This window comes from Astatotilapia calliptera, chromosome 19 (genome assembly GCF_900246225.1).
Source record: "Astatotilapia calliptera chromosome 19, fAstCal1.2, whole genome shotgun sequence".
Classification (NCBI taxonomy): Eukaryota; Metazoa; Chordata; class Actinopteri; order Cichliformes; family Cichlidae; genus Astatotilapia; species Astatotilapia calliptera.
Window position 1 is genome coordinate 6038638 of NC_039320.1, and position 19762 is coordinate 6058399.

At 44.2% G+C, this 19762-nt stretch overlaps 1 protein-coding gene across 8 annotated transcripts; it reads right to left on the bottom strand.

Moving 5' to 3' along the window:
- Positions 1-12: 12 nt before the first annotated feature.
- On the bottom strand, positions 13-19583 carry LOC113011646 (restin homolog). 8 transcript variants are annotated; one of them, XM_026151244.1, is made up of 20 exons: positions 19165-19579; positions 18609-18960; positions 13764-13847; positions 13598-13681; positions 13193-13255; positions 9993-10091; positions 5059-5142; positions 4680-4754; positions 4509-4592; positions 4357-4431; positions 2621-2683; positions 1972-2055; positions 1820-1894; positions 1689-1751; positions 1505-1567; positions 1205-1288; positions 1062-1124; positions 947-994; positions 743-871; positions 13-594 (listed from the first exon to the last, which is right to left on the bottom strand). In XM_026151244.1, the coding sequence occupies exons 1-20, from the start codon at positions 19234-19236 to the stop codon at positions 314-316; spliced, it is 2025 nt and encodes a 674-aa protein (XP_026007029.1). In that variant the 5' UTR covers positions 19237-19579; the 3' UTR covers positions 13-313. The 8 variants fall into 8 exon arrangements, with proteins under 8 accessions (XP_026007029.1, XP_026007034.1, XP_026007033.1 ...); XM_026151249.1 differs by having other exon boundaries at positions 19297-19577; XM_026151248.1 differs by having other exon boundaries at positions 19137-19230.
- Between the last annotated feature and the right edge of the window lie 179 nt (positions 19584-19762).

A 19762-nucleotide genomic window follows, 5' to 3' on the forward strand; every position in this document is an offset into this window, starting at 1 on the left:
AAGAATCAGCAGGTCTGTTAAAACTTTATTGATCGATAGACGAGAACGCTATTTCACTGACTGCTACATTCACAGGGGCGGGGCTAAAATCACGCTCCTCCTGAGACTTTTCCATGAAATGATCACTGGAGCAGAAACAGCAGCAGTGAGACTCGTTAAACCTGTTTACAGGATCATTTCCTCCGCTTTACGTTATATTAAAGAGTAAAGAGTAAAGTTTGCGTTATTAAGGGCGTGGCCTCTTTCATCCCACTTCCTGTTCGCTCTGCCGTACAAAGGTTGGATAATCTGGGTGCATCCCAGGACGTCGCCATCACAGGTGGAACAGCAGGAAGCCGGAGAACACGCTGAAGTTTCGCGAGTCGTCATAGAGGCGGTAGCTGGCCGGCAGGCCGAGGTGCACCCGGTCGCCCTCCTCTAGCTGCAGACACACGGCGTTGCTTGTGGAGGCGTAGCCGCCGTGGTCGTTCAGGTCGAGGCTGAAGACGATCGGCTTGTCGTTCTTGTACAGGTACAGGCCCATGTAGCCTTTCAGGTAATCTGCAGCCGTGAAGCTGAAGACGTACAGTCCGCTGACAGGAGCCGTGAAAACACCTGAGGACCAGCACAGGTGTTAATCAGACAAGCACCTCAGGGAGGAGCTCCACCCCCTCCACCTTTGACAATATTAATATAATTCTGCAGTCAAACATATGTTACGTGGAGCTGAATATTTCAGCGTCATGTGGGCGGCACGCTCTACCTGCTGTCTGGTTGTAGGCTTCGCCAATGTTGGTGATGATTTTGGAGAAGATCAGAGTTGTTTCTTCATCAAACGGTCCCACTGACCCTGAATCGGTCAGACCGGCTGAAAACGCCACCCTGAGCTCACCTAGAAGAGACAGATGTGATGTTTAACCCACAACTGGCTGGTGAGGACATCTAAAGTGCCGCAGGCGTGGCTGACCTGCTTCCTCGGACGAGGCGCTCAGCTGGTTCAGCCTGACCTGCAGCTCTGAGAGAAAACATTCAGATGTGATTCAAGTTAATCGGACGCAGAAAGCTTCGAGGTCGTTCGTTACCATCAGCGCGTCTCTGTGCCGCCGTCAGTCGGTCCGAAACAGACTCCAGCTCAGCGGCTCGCACTGAAAACAGAGCGTGACACTGTGAACTCGGATAAACGCCATCAGACCTCCCGACAGTCCGGCAACGTAACAGAGGTCACCTGTGTTTTGTGTCGTCAGCTCGTCCACCTGCCGCTTGGTGACGTTCAGTCTGAGCTTCGTGGCCAACAGCTCGATGTCACGGCCTGAAAACAGTTTTTATTTTAATGACCTGCAGAACAAATGAGACCCCGACCTTCATCTGCGTCTTCAGCTGTAAACATCTGCTCTGCAAGCTGAGCAACAGCAACAATAAACAGTGGTGTGTAGGGTGCTACGCGTCACCTCAGTGTCACTTCATGTCTGACTGAGAGCTTTAATGAGCGACTCTTGAAACCTCAGGTAGGAGCTGATGACGGTACCTGCAGCACGAGTGTCCAGCTGTTCCAGCTGTGTCTCAGAGGATCTCAATCTGACATCCACGGCTGCACAACAAACCACTTTGTCATCGTTCACACAGAATTTCTAAACAGGTTCTCAGTTTCCGCTTTGCTTTAAAATGTCTACAGTTGGTACAAAGGTGTGACGTTAACCTTCGTGTGTTACCTGTGTGCTCAGACAGCAGCTGCTCCAGCTGTTTGTCTCCACGTCTCAGCCTGGTGAACATCTCTAAACAGAAACAGCAGCTGTGAGCGTGCTCAGAGCGATTCTCACTGCGTGCTCTCTGACAGCTGTACCTGTGTTCAGGTTGCCCTGCAGGCTCGCGCTCGCGCTCACGTTTGTCTGCAGCTTCGTCAGTTTGGAGCTTTGATCTGAAACGTGAACAGTAGACAAACAAAGGGCCCTCACACACATACGCTTCCTTTCACCGGAGATTTCATTCACTTACCTGATGTTTCAGTCTGCAGCTCGTGGATCTGATGCTCTGTGGAGTTTAGTTTAAGCTGCAGCTGCTTCACTGAGTCGGTCTGAGCTGGAAACAGCACAGGAAACACATCACAGGTCTGACAGCGACACATCGAGTGTGAATGACAGGTTAGTCTCTGTTTAGACGCAGACGACACTCCGATCTCTGTCCTGGGAGATGATCCTGAGTGTGTCTGGCCTGAATGTTGTTAAACTGAAACGGAGACAGATGCTGCAACAATCACCAGCACGTATGTGTCCACAGAGTGATCAACATGCTCAGTTTTCATCTCAGTCTGAATCGTCAACACCACACAATCATTTTTGTCAGTGTCGACCAATCAAAGCACTGGGAGGAGGAGCCGTTTGTTTTATCTCATCATTCTGTCAGCGTCCAAACTCACTGTTTATACCGACGGTAAATCAGAGGATTTTCAAAATAAATCTTATTTATTCATTACTGAAACTGTTGAAGCTTCCAGGGAAGCATTAAAATTTTCTTCAGTTTCAGCTTCAAAGTTCAGTGTTTGCTACATAAAGTTGCAACACTTCACTCTGTTTGTGTGGATGTAACGTTCATGTATCGCATGAGCATTTGTACAACATGCCAGTCTGAAAGCTTCGTGTGTTACCTGTGTGCTCAGCCTTCAGCTGTTCCAGCCGTTTTTCACCATCTCTCAGTTGGTTCATAATCTCTGCAAAGTAAAGTAAACACGGTTGATGGTTCTTCAGGGAACCTTGTTAGATCCTTACATGACTGAATGTTTCTCTCTGCTCTGGCTGTATGAAGGTTTACAATCAAAGGTGGGCACACATGACTAAAGTATCCCATTAAACTAAACTGATCCAAATAGCAACTTGTTCAAAATCGTTGTTGATCAGTGTGATCGAAGCAGCTCTGAAACAGAAGCGTCTGGACTTCCAAAAAGCTTCTTCAGTCCTAGGGTCAAATGGTGGAGAGTCCCTGAGAGGGTCGTGGACCAACTATTGATCCTCTACCTAATCACACAAACCAAGGTGTGAAAACAGGTGTGGGTCCCAATCAGCCAGGATGAGACCTGGCCCCACCCTATCATGTGATTTCCTGAGGTGAGGATGTGAGTGGGCGTTAAGGCGTCTGGGAAGGATCTCAGACTGGATTATAGATGGCAGACAGATGGTGTCGTAAGCCCCGCCCTGCGTTCAAAGACTGTTGTTCACAGTGAACACAGATGCTTCTTTCACTCCTCTTTCAAACCGTCTGTCTTCTCTGTCCAACATGTGAACATTGGCATCCTCGAAAGAGTGACCTTTGACCTTTAGATGCAGATGGACTTCCATGTCTTGTCCCGTGGAGGTGGCTCTTCTATGTTGTGGCTGTTTGGTGGTGCCAGTGTAGGTCTGAGCTCCGCACAGCTACGTTGCTGAGTTTGTGTTGAACCAGTGTGTGTGTCCGAGTGTGTGTCTGAAGTACACTCTTCTGAGCGTTGCAGCGTCCCTTTAATAGCATCGCACAAACTCTCTGTATCTTTTCAGTTACAGCGCCCAGCCGGGCTGTTTCTGGGCAGACTTTACTGTTCCAGGAGGACGCTTCGTCCTTCTGCACCCCAGCAGGTAACAGAGTGAAACATGGTCAGGCCACGCAGCTTTCACCAGATCATGCTGACGCACGCACGCAGGCGCGCACACACGCTTTATCTATGCAAACACAAATCCTACAGTGAAGTTCGAACAGCTAAATCTAAATGTGAGGATAAACTACAGTTTTCGTACACAAAGTCAGATGTTGGATGAATATGAATAAGACGATATCACCAGACCAGGCAGGAAACTGTGTTTGCCGTACTGCGGCCATGTGAGATGAACTTGGGATCTCGTTTCCTTAGAAATGCTTCAAATATGCGACCGCTCGCAGTCAGCTGCCATCTTGGTGCATCAAGAAGCGCTAAGAGTTGCAATATTCAGCAGACTGAGATGAACTGGAAATAACCTTCACCAGTGTGATGATGACTGTGTCAGTCAAATCACGGTTGCTGGCTCCGCCCTGTGCAGTCACCTTGTGAGGCAAAGTGCTCGCACCGAGGCGGAGCACTCGACCTCAGGCTGACCAGTTTACAGCCACTTAGTGAATGCGACGTGGGCAGCACCAAATGTTCCCAGACACAAAAGAGTTCCGCCTTTTTTACTGTAGTGTGACGGAGCCATGAAGAGTTCCTCTGAGAACCAGCTCGGTTCAGGATGAAGTCAAAGTCAGAGTGTGTTACCTGTGTGCTCAGACAGCAGCTGTTCCAGCTGTTTGTCTCTCAGCCTGGTGAACATCTCTAAACAGAAACAGCAGCTGTGAGCGTGCTCAGAGCGATTCTCACTGCGTGCTCTCTGACAGCTGTACCTGTGTTCAGGTTGCCCTGCAGGCTCGCGCTCGCGCTCACGTTTGTCTGCAGCTTCGTCAGTTTGGAGCTTTGATCTGAAACGTGAACAGTAGACAAACAAAGGGCCCTCACACACATACGCTTCCTTTCACCGGAGATTTCATTCACTTACCTGATGTTTCAGTCTGCAGCTCGTGGATCTGATGCTCTGTGGAGTTTAGTTTAAGCTGCAGCTGCTTCACTGAGTCGGTCTGAGCTGGAAACAGCACAGGAAACACATCACAGGTAAACTGAGAGCAGCTGCATGCTGTCACATGTTGCACCCTCAGATCACCTGACTTGCCTGTGCCGGTCAGCTCCAGCTGCTGCACCTGACTCTTCACAGCCAACAGGTTTTCTTCCCACGAGGCTGTGACAGCTGAGAGGGGAGGAGACGATCCCAGTTATGCAGAAACTCTTCACCTTTACTGGATCAGAGCTCGTTTATGAACACAGGACTGGAGCGCGTCCTTCACACGTCTTCAGCAGCTGTCTGAGGGACACGCTCTCCAGTCGACACGGACGCAGTTTATCGTGTTACAGCAGACAGATCTGATCATTGGACACAACATCTGGATCCAGCCAACACCGATGAAACAAACAGGTTGGTGAACATCTGGAAAGGTGAGCTCTGAGGTCAGCTGCAGCTGCTGCAGGTAACTCACACCTGTGGACCGACTCACCTGAGGTTTGTGTGTGCAGCTCATCCAAGCGGCGTTCAGCCTCACTCAGCCTGCTGCCGAGCGCCGAAACCTCCGCCGACTCCACTGAAATGTGAGAACAAAAGCGATGGAGGGTCGGTGAAACATGTTTGATGACGAACGGCTTCAACAGTAATCTACGGACACGAGCACTCGCAGAGATGCTCTCCGTGAACGTGTTTGCTTCCTCGCAGTAACATAAACACGCTGGCGCTCGTTTCTCTGTGCGTCTTGCTGCATCAGACTATAAATCTCACGGCGTACTTCCGTCTCAGTTTCATGCACACAACGGTGAGAATTAACTTAATTGTGTTTTTCTAATCTTCTCTCCTGGCTCTCGGCGGAGGCAGTCGCATCTTCTCCGGTCTCCTCTCCCTTATCTTCGTCTCATCTCGGAGACGCTCTCCGCGTGTTCTCTAAGAATAACAAGGAATTATGGATTTGATCAACTGGTCTCTAAACACTACTAACACCCTCTCGATGAGAAACCTGGGTGCTGGGAGCCTGATCCTCCTGCAGGAACGTGCGCTGCCGGATTGGCACGACACCGGCGCATCGTGTGTCTGCCAACACTCTCAGAGGAGGACATTGAAGACATCGACCTGTTCTGGGCTGTGATAACGGGCTTCCTGCTGATTGGAGCTGCTCGGCCCTGGCGTATCGACGAATAATGAAAACCTGTTACAGCTGCTCAAAATCCCACGAGCACTCACACTGTTAACTGAACACAGTCTGGATAAAATCATGGAGAAGCTCACAACTCTGCAACGGGAGAGCTAGAATTGATAGGATTATGAGAGCTGCTCCATCCCACTTTGGACACATTTATTAACCCTCATAATGTCCTCCCGATTTCCACACACCTGTGGTCCTCAGGGGTCAAAAATGTCCCCATCTGCTTTGATTGATACTTAATTAATATGAAGTGGATTTTTCCCTACTTTTTATTAAAACTTAATTCAAACATTTTGACACATTTTTTTTTATTCCATTTCAAATTTAAATCTGATAAAAAACCTCATAAAAATGAATTTTTTCTTTGTTTTCGGTTAAAAAATAAATTAAATCATCAGTTATTGTGATTATTGTTTCACAGCCAGAGTCTGCTGCTTTGACAGATTATCACAGACGAGTTTATGTCAAAGTTAATTTAGAAAGCTGTTTTTAAACTACTTCAAGTTTTTTACTGGCAGCAAATAATCACATCTTTTGTCCTCTGGGCTCAAAAATGACCCCGTTTGCTTTGACCGTTTATAAAAGCAACAAGTATAAAATAGCATCCATCTCTGTGTTTCAAGGTTTTATTCAACTTTATTCCAACTCATTGCCTGACAATTTTCTATATTTTGGCATGGTAGGAACACCAGGGCATGAGTCTGAGTGAAGGCAAACTTTCATGAGGACAAAGGCGTGTCCATATTTGACCCAAGTGCAGGAGGAAGCTCAGGTTTATTCCTCTGCACTGGTCCCATCATGGACAGCTTTCTTTCTGCAGTTGCAGGCCAAGGGTCATATACAGTAAACAAGCTGTTACTGGTGATTGTTTTCTTTTGGAAACCTGCAATGTTAGGGACAACTCGCGTGTCCTGACTGCAGGACAGACGGTTTGCCATCGTACACGAGCATGTTCCATGTACAGCTGGACCTGCATCACATGCTGCTCATGTTTTTATCTCATAGCTCCCTGGTTTACTTGGATGTTCTGTTGGAGGGGACAGAGTCCTCTGAAGGGGACTTGGTGCTCATACAGTCACATCAGTACCAGGATCTTACATCACAGCAGGAGGAACACCCACTTGTTCCATACACCTCATGGGAGCACGTTTGTGTCATGAACGACGATCATCTATTGTGTCTTTATCAAGAAATTATGTCCTTTTTGTGCTTCTATGATTAATCTTGTGTCAGCATGAAAACTTCTCTACCAGACTCAGGATGTCATAAACTGGCCGTAGCGACTCTACTGGATGCACGGCAGTAAGAATCAACACACCCACATATGCCTACAGCTGCATTCGGTCCATTTTTCTTCCTCTCTTGTTGTCCCTCCTTGTTCATCATTGAGTTGGCTGTAGAGCAGGTCATCTGCTAATTGGATGGTTGTTGGTTCAATCTCTGTGTGCTCTAGTCTGGAGTTCTTACCAAGGTGTCCTTGGGCAAGTTACTGAACCCCAACTTGGTCTCTGATGCATCCATTGGCATGTGAACGTTAAAAAGCAGAATACAAGCAGAATACACTGTGTATAATGCTTTCAGTACTCGAGTAGAAAAGCCACTGAAGGAGTATGGGACCTGGCACATGTGCTTGGACTGTGGTAGATCATCTTTCTCTGAGGCACATGAGAGAGTCAGGCATCGTCTGTCACTGGGAAGGTTAGAAGACCAGATCAGTGTTTCCTCACGTTACTGCAAATATTCCTCTGTCTCAGCTGATTCCTCTTTCCTGCTTGATTCTTTCATCATAATTGAAATGGATGATGTGTAGTCCTCTGACACATCTTCTATTTCAGTTTCACATTCTGAAAATTCAAGAAACTTCAAGAAGCCCAGTCACTTTCTCTCCAAGCTCCTCAGACTACCATGTCCTGGATGCCTGAGAACCTACTTGAACATAGTTCAGATTCTTCATCACTTTTCTTCACTTCACAGCCTTCTTCCACTTCTGCAGGTGGCTGATGTGCTTTTTCAGAGAAAGGGTAGCATGTGCTCTAAATATTGACAATATTTTCTATATCTTCTAACCCTGGATCTTCCTGAACATTGATTCTCCCTCCTCATTATACTAGAGGACAATATGTGCTTTGTCCTACTGGTCATTGCTTTGCACAACATGGTAAAAAAAAGTATGCTCATCAAAGTATGCAAATCTCCAGTGCAATGGAGGCTTGTGAGCATACTTTCTGTGTATGTATTATTGTAGAGTCTACCTTACAATACGAAACACTTTGATGCGGCTGTTGTTGTGATTCGGTGCTGTATAAATAAAATTTCATTGAATATAGAGCACCTGCCTCCTCATTGTGCTGCCTGTTGTTGTTGTTATGACCAGTGCTTGACCCCACACATCAGTGATCCAAGATCAAAGATGTATGAAAGCAGTATGTTGTGAAAATACGGCTCTTTGCAACACTTTGTACTTTGGGGTCATTTTTGTCCTACGAGGACCACCAATGTTATAAAATCCAATAAAAATCCCATAAATAAATCAAATTACTTAAAACTTATTCCAATCATGCATAGCATAGTAATGAATAACGTCTGTTATTTTCAGACCATTTGATGAATAAAAAACACATTTTTGATAGCAAAAGATTTCTTTAGAGGACAAAAATGACCCAAGGACAACACCAAACCCCCCAAAATATGACTATCCAGAGTTGGGACCAGGAAGCAGAGTTGCAGTCTTACACGCCTCTCTGCAGCTTCTCTCCTCCTGCTAACCCCCAAAACCCATCTCCATAGTATGGAAGCCCATTTCCGCCACTTAAAAAAAAAAAAGATCCATAACTCAAAATTTCGAGTTGCTTTTCTCAAAATTTTGAGTTAATAAATCGAAATTTCGAGTTAGCGCTGCCAATCAGTAATCTACGTGAATGATGTCATTTCCTTGTTACCTGGAAGCTGAAGCCCTCAGCTACAAATGCTACAGCTAAGCTACCGGTATTACATCCAGTCGTGAATGCAGAGATTGCTGAGTGTTTTCAGCCTGGCTTCACAAATGATGAAATCCCCGTGTTATTAGCTGAATCACATGGTGTTACTATCAGCAAACGTACTCGCGAAAGCGCCAATTTGTTGGGATCCGTTTTTGAGAGCGCGTTCCTCTGCGCCATATGCTTCCGGGTAACAAGAAAGCGACCTCATTCACATATATTTTTGATTGGGAGAGCTAACTCGAAATTTTGAGAAAAGTAACTCGAAATTTTGAGTTATGGATACTAGCTGTTTTTGTTTTGTTTTTTATTCAGTGGCGGAAACGGGCTTCCATACCATAGAGACTGTGTCAGCTCCCAAACAGACGAAAAACAAACTAAAAACCAGCAACAAACAACTTAAACATAAACACAAAGAAAGAACAATACAGTATCCACATCTGAACCAAAGAGTAAAACAGTGAAATGTGGATGATTAAATATTAGGTCTCTCTCCTCCAAGTCTCTGTTAGTACATGACTTAATAATTGATCAACAAATTGATTTACTCTGCCTTACAGAAACCTGGTTGCAGCAGGATGATTATGTTAGTTTAAATGAATCAACACCCCCGAGTCATTCTAACTACCAGAAACCTCGAAGCACAGGCCGGGGGGGGCGGTGTGGCAGCAAAGTTTGATAGAGAGGTTCACTGTGAAATAATGTGTCCTAAACTAGCCTGCAAATTCTTGCACAGTGGGAAACAAAAGTGAGGCGACCGTTGTTGTGAATAACACTGAATTGGGACCAGTGATGGACATGCAGTTGTTCGCCCTAAACCCAAACAATCACGAGCTTCCTCCACCAGCTGGAAGCTCCGAGGCTGAAACTAGAACAACAATTGAGGAGTTTTTCCTGTTCTCCCTTCAGGAGCTCAGTCTGAGTTCGTTTTTCTCCTCGTCTTTCCTCATATTGTGTATTTCCATCATTCTTCCTCTCTGACCGGTCTTCTTTATGTGATGTTTGCATAATGTACGGTCTGAAGGGTAAGGTGGCGCTGGAACGCCGACACCTTAACCCGGTTTCCTTCGGGATCAATAAAGTTGAATGAAATGAAATCTCTCTGAACTCTGATGTGAAATCATTCCCTGCAGGACGAACGGATGCTGCACCTGGTGAGGAGCTGAGCTGCAGCAGCGACTTCAGTCCACCCCGCAGAGCTGCAAACAACACGCCCACCCGGCAGCGTCACTCTGCACATGAACAGCTGATCAGCTGACTCACCTTCAGCGTCAGCGCTCAGCTCCTCCAGACGGGCGCCCAGTCGAGCCTCCAGCTCCAACATGTCAGGCGTCAGAGACGAGGCGTTGGAGGCCGGAAACTCTGCAAAGTGTCGACATGCAACATTAAACGCTCAGGTGGGCGGGGACAAAATGAAATTTTAGTCGGAAAACAATAGCGCCCCCGGTGGTGATGGTTTAAACATTCAGCATCAATTATAAAAATCACCTTTAAAAATCTCAGACGGGAGCTTTTTATTAATTTTTTTAAATTTATGTTTGATTAGTTTTCTTATTTATACAACATGTACAACAAATTCAATTTAATCACCGTGAGGGGGAAAGCAAAACCAAAGCGAACAACAACAGAAGAGACAAACGGACCAAAACAAGACCAAACAAAACACAAGAACAAACAAACAAACCAAGAAATACAATGACATTATACAAAATCGGACCTCCCATTTTGTACATATTTCAACCATTTCAACCAATATTCTTCAAATGAGTCCGCCTGGCACTTTAGCCTAAAAGTTAGTCTTTCTATAACAAAAATATTATATATCACATCAATCCATCCATCTATGGTAGGAATATCCTCTTTAATCCAAAGGCGAGTTATGGCCTTTTTGCAAGCTACCGACAGCACACTGAACAAATACTTATCCGGTTTGCATAGATTAAGACTCTCTAGGTTGCCTAGGTACAACAATGCAAAATGAAATTGTATTTTCTTTTGGAAGATTGTTTCCATGACCTTGTCCTTATGTATTTCCTTCCAAAATGGAACCACACGGGGACCTTCCCAAAAAATGTGGAAATGATTTGATGTTGCATGTCCACAATGCCTCCAGCATGTTGTATTCTGAGATTTTTGGGCTGGGGTAATAAAATAACGAAATACATTCTTCCAGCTGAATTCCCTCCACGAGGGGGAGCTTGTTACTGACCACTGCTGCCTACAAACCCATCCCATTCCTCTCCTGTTAGGAATAGATTGCTCTCCGTTTCCCATCTTCCTTTAACATATCTTGTATCATGACCCCGTAGATTGATCAGTGAACAATATAATTTGGAAATAATTTTTTGATAGGGTGCATCTCTATATGCGTTCTCGAATATATTTATAATCTCTTCATTCCCAGTCGATAACTGAGAATTTTTTAGCTTTTTATTCAGGAAGTCCCTCAGTTGCAAATATCTAAATAAAGATCTTGATTTTGCAACCCGAATTTTTTCTTAAGGTCTTGGAAACTCATCACTTTTCCATTTTTCAACAAGGTACTGTATGTGGTGAGACCTTTATTTGCCCATGTTTTGAATGTCGAGTCGATCTTGCTAGGCAAAAATTCTGGGTCATATGCAAACCATTTAAGGAATCCGGCCCTCTGGTTTAATTGGTACTTTTTAAGTACTCTTTCCCATATTTTTATTGAACTTACTATCCAAGGGTTGCCCGGGTCTCCCAGGAGTCGTAACTCTGAAGGATCTCCTATCAGTGCCCCGACAGGAAAATTACCTCCCAAGGACAATTCCACTTCCTTCCATCTTGAACAGTATCCAGGTTTACACCAGCCCACCAGATTTCTTATTTGTGTTGCCCTGTAGTAGTCCTGTAGGCAAGGGAAGCCTAATCCTCCTTTATCTTTGGGAAGCTGAAGTGTTTTGAACTTAACTCTTGGCTTTTTACCCTGATTTTATCTGTTTTGATTTTATATACTGTTTTGTTTGTTTGTTAATTAGTTAAGCTTAAATTTCAAAACTTACATTAACTATCTACTGTTCTGATTTTATCTGTTTTGATTTTACATACTGTTTTGTTTGTTTGCTTGTTTGTTAAGTGGGTTAGAGCTCTGGGTAGCTCCCCAGCTGGGTCTAGAGAGTATTTTAAATTCAGGGAATTTAAAATAGAAAGTAGCTCGTCCACAGAAGGACTGGTAGCTCCCCTTACGATAAGGGTTCAGATCGCGCGAACAGGTGTGAAATGTGTGTGTTTAGTTAGTTAGTTTGTTTGCTTGTTTTAATCAATTTTAAATCATACTTTTTATTTGTTTTTGTTTCTAATGTCTCTGTAAAGCACTTTGAATCACCTTGTTGTTGAATTGTGCTATACAAATAAATTTGCCTTGCCTTGCCCATATAAATCTTGAGAGGGTCCTATCCCACTCTACAAAGTATCTATCAGGGTTTTCTATAGAAACAGACTGGAATAAGTACAATATCTTTGGGAGCATATTCATTTTTATGATGTCCACTCTAGAAGAAATGCTTAGATAAGGGATTAATGACCATCTGCTAATATCTAGCATGATATCTTTTTTAAGTAGGGAGTAGTTGATTTCTTCCAAACTGGTTATATCCATTGATAAATTTATGCCCAGATATTTGATAGTTCTTTTGTCCCAGCTTAGTTTGTATTTGTTGAGCAGATTTGGGGGGGGGGGGGGGGGGGGGGGGGGGGCTATAAAAGCTACTAAGAACTTGTGTTTTTTGTATATTCAATTTATATCCCAAGTATAGCCCATACTCCTTTAACACTGACATGAGCTCCATAAGTGATTCGGTAGGTTTTGATAAGTAAACCAAAACATCATCTGCAAACAAGGCCAATTTCTGCTCACTTCCAGCGATATTAATCCCTTTTACGTTACCATTCTGCCTAATCCTTTGAGCCAATGGCTCTATAAAAATAGCAAATAAGAGTGGACTCAGTGGGTCTTGTGGACCTTTCAAGCTTAAAAGCATCTGAAAGTTCACCATTAATCTTTATTTTTGCAGTTGGGCTATTATACAAGGCCCTCAATATAGTGATGATGGACCCATTAAACCCAAATCTAAGCATTGCTTGGAATAAAAATTCCCATCTCAAGGAGTCGAAAGCTTTTTCAGCAACTAGACTCAATAATATAGCTGGTATTTTATTTAAATTAATATGTCTAATAATTTGCAGAGTTCTCTTAACACTATCATGGGTTTGGCGCGACCTAACAAATCCAGTTTGATCTAGGTTTATTATCCTTGGGATGATCCCTTCAAGTCTCCGTGCTATGATTGACGTAAACAATTTGTAATCTACATTTAATACACTTATTGGCCTGTAGTTGGAACATTCTAGTTTGTCTTTATCAGAGCTTTATCGGGAGCTTTTTAAAGGTGATTTTTTAAGCCAACCCTCGAGTCAGCAGGACAGGAAGCGAATCTGACCTGAGATCTGCTGCCTCAGCTCCTCCATCAGACTCTCGGTGTTACACAGTCTGGCCGCCAACACTGAAAACGAGCAAACACACACAGGAAGTTTACACACAACTGCTTGACAAAATAAAATGGTGGAGACTTTTAGTCTGAAATTTTTCTGAGGAAGTACAACTGAATGTCAGTGTGAGCAGCGCCCCCCAGTGGCCACACAGCGTCACCAGTCAGTAGAAACACAACTTCCTGTTTTTCATCATAAGTCTGGCTCACAGCCACAGACTGTATATAAAAGATGTACACCCTTTATGTCCATCTTTAAATACCGTCAGTGGGACTTCCTGCTTCAAAGAAAAGTTGGTTAATCTATGAAATTAGAACTAAGTCACCAAACAGTGAGTGCTTGATGATGATGATGACCTGCGTTCTTCCTCCTCAGCTGCTCCACGGTGCTCTCGCTCGCCCTCAGTCTCGTCTGCAGGAACGGCAGCTCCGCCGCCAGAGCTGCAGACACAGCAGTAACCCAGTGTAAGGTCCACAAACCTGCGAGCCGCTGCTCAGGTGACGACGAGGGTCCGAGACTCACCCGAGTTCTTCTTCTTCAGGTCGTCCGTCGAGCGCTCGCTGCTGTTCAGCCTGGACTGAAGTGTCGACACGTCGGCGGCTCGAGCTGAGGGACGACACAGGACATCAGAACCACCTCGGACTTAGAGGCCGAAGAATCTGATCCAGGACCGAACCCAGGCCAGGTTCGGTCCTGGATCCATATATGTTAAAAAATCAAAAACGATTTTCAATTTTTTTGTAGTTTATTGCACTTTTTTGCAATTTATGTAATTACTATGCACTTAATGAATACATATTATTAAAATCTGGGCTATAATGGTTGTATTGATGTATAGCAACTTGAAATGCTCCCAAAAATGGCTCCACAGCATGTAAAAATATAATATAAGCTCTGGCGGACTTGGTTCTATGGTAGGTCTTAAAGGGTTAAATGCTTACATATACACACACACAGTTACTGTCCCTCCTAGGGATGGGTATCGTTTAGGTTTTATCCGATACCGGTGCCAAACTGGTACTTTTGAAACTGTGCCGGTGCTCAAACGGTGCTCAAAGAATGGAGAACACAAACTTTGTCCAAAAACCTCTCATGTTCAGCTGTTTTTTGTAAAAAGATAACAATGTTAGCCTTTTCTGCAGCTGTGGGGCATATATGGCATCACTCTTGGCTGGAAGCAGTGCTTAAACAATGGAAAAAAACACACAAACTTTGTCCAAAATCCTCTCATGTTTAACTGTTTTCCACTTTTTCTTTGGTCATTTTAGCCTTTTTGGCCAGGGTGAAGGGAGTATCTGCCATCAAACAAGAAGACAGCTGCATGTAGCTATGATGATGTTTGCTAGTTCACCTTACATGCATTAATTTAATAATAATGGATTGGATTTACATAGCGCTTTTCAAGGCACCCAAAGCGCTTTACAATGCCACTATTCATTCACTCTCGCATTCACACACTGGTGGAGGCAGCTACAGTTGTAGCCACAGCTGCCCTGGGGCAGACTGACAGAAGCGAGGCTGCCATATTGCGCCATCGGTCCCTCTGGCCGCCCCTAGGCGGTAGGGTAAAGTGTCTTGCCCAAGGACACAACGACCAGGACAGAGAGCCCGGGGATCGAACCGGCGACCTTCCAGTTACAGATACGCTTCCCAACCCCCTGAGCCACAGTCGCCCCAACAACGTGGTTAGCCTACTCAACATAAATTACACACGAACAACATTAAGCTACAAGAAGAACGGCTGCTGCTGCCATCGTCATCCTCATCATTTCTGCTACACTGACAGGGCTAGGGGCCAGGACTCTCCTCTTCTGGTTTTTGGGGGATGTTGCTAACTCCGGGTCTGTTAACAGGCAACCCAACCGCAGTAGATGTGCTCGGTGTGAGGTCTCGCAGCAAGCTATCAAATACGGCGCATTTTTCGGCTTTTAAAAAAACCCGCTATGCGTCGCCAGGTGTTTCATCGGATTCAAGGTGTTACCTCCTTTGCACAGTATCACCTTAAAGCACTTGTTGCTGCTGAGTTTGCATCTTTTGCTGTGAAGTACAGCCAGACTTTTGACCGCTTCGCCTTGGGCATTTTTAATCTGTAGCTGTGCTCTAAAAGAACGTACGTACCTGGACCCGCCTACTGTCCTCGGAAACGTAAAATGATTGTGTCACAGCTCAGGAAAATAAAGCACCGAAATGTGCGCTGCTTTTCGGTCTGGTTACTACCGTTTATGTCAGAACCGGTGCCGTCATGGCACCGGATACCGGTACCCATCCCTAGTCCCTCCACACATACAACTCGGTTCTGCTTGTCGCTACCCGATCCGTACCGGAAACCTGATCGGTACCCCGCATGCGCGAAAGGTGTCTACTTCCAGTCGAAGCATTTTACGATAGTTACGGGTCAGAGTATCTGTTAAGATGTTAAGAATAACAAGTATCTCTTAAAATGTTTCCGATAATGAAACATTTAATATAATGTAGACAAAAACAAATAAAAAGATAGCGACAGATCAGAACTCCCGATCCGTACCGCGCATGTGCAGGGGTTTTCTTCTTCTTCTGTTGGTTTAATGGCAGTGTACTCCCCAGTGTACGAGGATACTGCCCCCTGCTGACCGAGTGAATGAACCCTATTGTAAACTGAATTGGCGTCATTACAAACGTGTGTTAAATTTGATTTAGTGATAGTCGAGTTTGTTTATGCTTGTCTGTGCGGAAAGGATTGTTGGAATAGTGATGATAATGTCCGCTATCACTGTCAGTTGCCAGTAAACACTTCATCTGGCTGCTGAATCTTCACGTGACACATTACAAAGTCTGTATTATTAACTCTGTCATTAGGCACCATTCTTCTTGTTTTATGGCGCTTTTGTTTTTTACTTATTTGTCCCCACCCCCTCAGGTTTGACCTCTCATTCATTTAATTTTCTTTTAGTCTTAAATTAAACAAACAACATATGAAACAAAAGTAAAGCAAAACAAACCAAGCATGCAGAAATCAAAACAAGAAATAAGCAAGCCCCACCACAGTACAGTTTCTTTCATATGAAAAAGACAGAATGTGTAAATTTGCAGATTCACAAGTTATGGAAAAACAAACAAACAAAAAGAACAACAACACCATTACCAGCAACAGCACCGTCCTGGGTTAACCCCGTTTTCTTCATTCTTGTACTCATTTAAAATTAGGTTTTTATATTTTAAACTGTTTTATGTTTTTACTTTCTTTTATTTCTTCAGTTAGACTGTTCCATAATTTAACTCCTGCAATTGAGATAGACATCGTTTTTAAAGTCGTTCTAGCACTTTGTATTTTTAAATTCCACTTCCCTCTTAAGTTATACCCACCGTCTCTTTCTATGAACCATTTACAGATTTCTTTTGGAAGCAATTTATTTCTTACTTTATACATTATTTGCGCTGTTTTAAGCTTCACCAAGTCTTGGAATTTAATAGCTTGCATTTTGACAAAGAGTGCATTTGTATGGTCCCTGTACCCACATTATTATTAATCTAATGGCCCTTTTCTGTATTATAGTTATTGTTAGTGTGTTACTTTTGTATGTTTACCCAGACCTCGACACAGTAGCTCATATATGGCAGTAGTAAAGCACAGTATAACATATGTTCTGATCCAACATGTGCTTTGCTTTCCCCACGACGGCCCCGTGCCAGTTTCCCCCGAACATCAGTGCTGTGTGGCTTCCAGCTCGTGGTCAATGATCACCCCAAGATATTTTATTTCATTGACTCTTTCTAAACATACATTGTCAACACATATTTCTACACTGATGTTTTTCTTTTGGTTTTCAAACAACATAAATCTGGTTTTATCGAGATTCAATGATAATTTATTTATATCAAACCACTTCTTTAATATCGTTAATTCCTGTGTGATCATCTCCAAAACCTGTGGCAATTCCCCACCTGCACACAGTATATTTGTGTCATCTGCAAATATTACAAACTTTAACATCTCCGATACTCTGCAGATATCATTTAAGTACATAATAAACATTTTTGGACCCAGTACTGAACCTTGAGGTACTCCACAAGCTATATCCATCAAATTAGATTTATATTCATTTATTTGTACATATTGTTGCCTATTCTCTACATGGATTTTTACCCAGTCCAAAACCACTCCCCTAAACCCGTACTTTTCCAGTTTGTTATTAGAATTTCATGATTAACAGCATCAAACGCCTTCTTTAGATCTAAGAAAACGAGTGCGTACCTCTTATTATCCACACGTTCTGTCATCTCTTCCATTAAATCTATCAGTGCCAAAGCTGTTGACCTGTTGATCTGAACCCATACTCACCATCTGTCATTAATTCATGTTTTTCCACAAAACTGCCAAATCTTTTTATGAAGAGTTTTCCAGTATCTTAGAGAACTGGGAGAGTATTGACACTGGTCTATAGTTTGTAAAGTGATGCCTTTCACCAGTTTTGTAAATGGGAATAACTTTAGCAAAACCGCTGTTTGAAACGACAAGTTGAACATATATTTTAATGGTTTTACAACACCATCAATCTTTACTGTTACCATATCAATATCAGTCCAGTCTGTACTGGTTTTGTTCTCTATGTCATGAATCTCTTTCTCTTCCACTGCGCTTAAAAACATTGAGCTTCTATTGCTTTCAGTATTTTCACCAGTGTCCCATCAACCTTTATTTCTTCTGCCAGTTTTGGCCCTATGTTTACGAAGAATTCATTAAAGCCATTTACTATCTCTTCCATGTTATTAATACTTCTTGTCCCTCTATAAAGTACCCATCGTTATTCCCTGATCCATCTTTGATTACACTGTTTAATACGTTCCAGATATCTCTTGTGTTATCTTTATTGTGTTCCAACCTTTTAATGAAATACTCTGTTTTACAGGATCTCATTATATTAGTTCATTTATTTTTGTAAGTTTTATACTTCCTTTCAGTTTCCATGGTTCTCTTTTTTATCAATGCTCGATATAGGGGATTCTTTTTTTGCTGGTATTTTGTAGTCCTCCGTGGTCTTCCTGCATAGTTGTTTTCCTGTTGATTTCAATTACTGGACAGTTTTTATCAAGTAACGTGTTAAATGTTCTCAAGAATCCTTTGTAAGCTTTATTAACTTCGACCCCCCCGCTCGAACACGAAGCTCTCAACCTACAGCTCCAGCTTTGCCTCTTCTGCCTCTTGTTATGCGACAGCCTCTAGTGATTAATACACGAACAGGTTCCTGCTGTTTAGGCTCAAAACAGTTTGATGTTTTTCGCCTACCTGAGGACAGCAGGACTCACCTGTGCTACACCAGCTAAACTCACTGCACCACCTCTCAGTCTGAGGAGCAGCTATGACACTTAATGTGACGGAGGAGGCCTCACCTTTGCTTTGCTCCTCCAGCTCCTCTACCCTCCCCCTCAGCTCCTCCGCCTGTCGGAGCGCTTCCTCCTTCAGTCCCTCCAGGCTCCGTCTCTGCTGCTCGGCCTGCACCTCTCCATCCCTCAGCCAGCTCTCCACCCTCCTCAGGATCTGACGCCGGCCCACCTCCTCCGCCTTCAGGCTCAGCACCAGCTCCTTCAGCCCTCGCAGTTCATCCCAGAGGATGGGGAGGGCCTGGGAGATGACCGCCGGCGGGGGGACAGAAGCCTCCGACTGGCCCCGACTGACAGAGCAGCAGAGCAGCAGAAACAGAGCAGCAGACCTTCTCGCCATTGTCCTCCACCTGCAGAAATCCTTCAGCACAAGGGCGAGGGGGTGGAGTCTCCCCACAAACACGATTCAAAACAAACAAGCAGAAAACACAAAACTGCAGTTTGTAAAAGTGGGTGTTACTAACAAGAATAATAAGAGCGAAAGCAGAGCAGCTTCACCCGCTTCCTCCTGAGCCCTGCGCTCCATAAGCAGCTTACCCAAAGAAGAAAGGCTGCTTGCACTCACTTGGCATCCAGTAATCATTCGCCTCACAATAAAAAGGCTTTTCAGACCTTTCTCAGTCACGGCTTCCCACATGCTCCAACCCAGATAATCATGCAAAGAATTCCAAGTGTGAAAGAAAGAACTGTGGTTCACCTTCAGCCTTTATGAATCCGAGCACTGTTTCAACAGCTACGCTCTCACGTCCTCCTGCGCGTCAGAAAACAGCTGACAGCTGCAATAACTGCTCACTGAGCCATAATAACTCAACGGTACCAGGGTGGGTAACCGGAGTAACGTTGAACCCGAGGGCAGGTAACCGGAGTAACGTTGAACCCGAGGGCAGGTAACCGGAATAACGTTGAACCCGAGGGCAGGTAACCGGAATAACGTTGAACCCGAGGGCGGGTAACCGGAATAACTTTAACCTAGCATCCAAACGACAGCGGCCCTTACAACTCAAAATCGCAGCTCAGCTCAGGTGTGTGCACGTTGTGTGATTTGCAAAATAAAGTGCAGCTGACAGGAATCGTGTTAAAACCTGATCTGTCGCTGCTCAGGGATTCATCCACATCAGTAAGAGTGTAAATGAATACAGACAAAAGAGCTCTCCATCAAAAAG

Bases quoted from the DNA above. Each gene is read 5' to 3' on its own strand.
- LOC113011646 (XM_026151244.1), bottom strand. From the start codon at position 19,236: ATGTGGGAAGCCGTGACTGAGAAAGGTCTGAAAAGCCTTTTTATTGTG. The intron at 13,256-13,597 runs GTCATCATCATC...GCTCGTTTTCAG, and splicing joins GCTGAGGAGGAAGAACGCAG to TGTTGGCGGCCAGACTGTGT. The intron at 4,432-4,508 runs GTAAGTGAATGA...TTCACGTTTCAG, and splicing joins GCTGCAGACTGAAACATCAG to ATCAAAGCTCCAAACTGACG.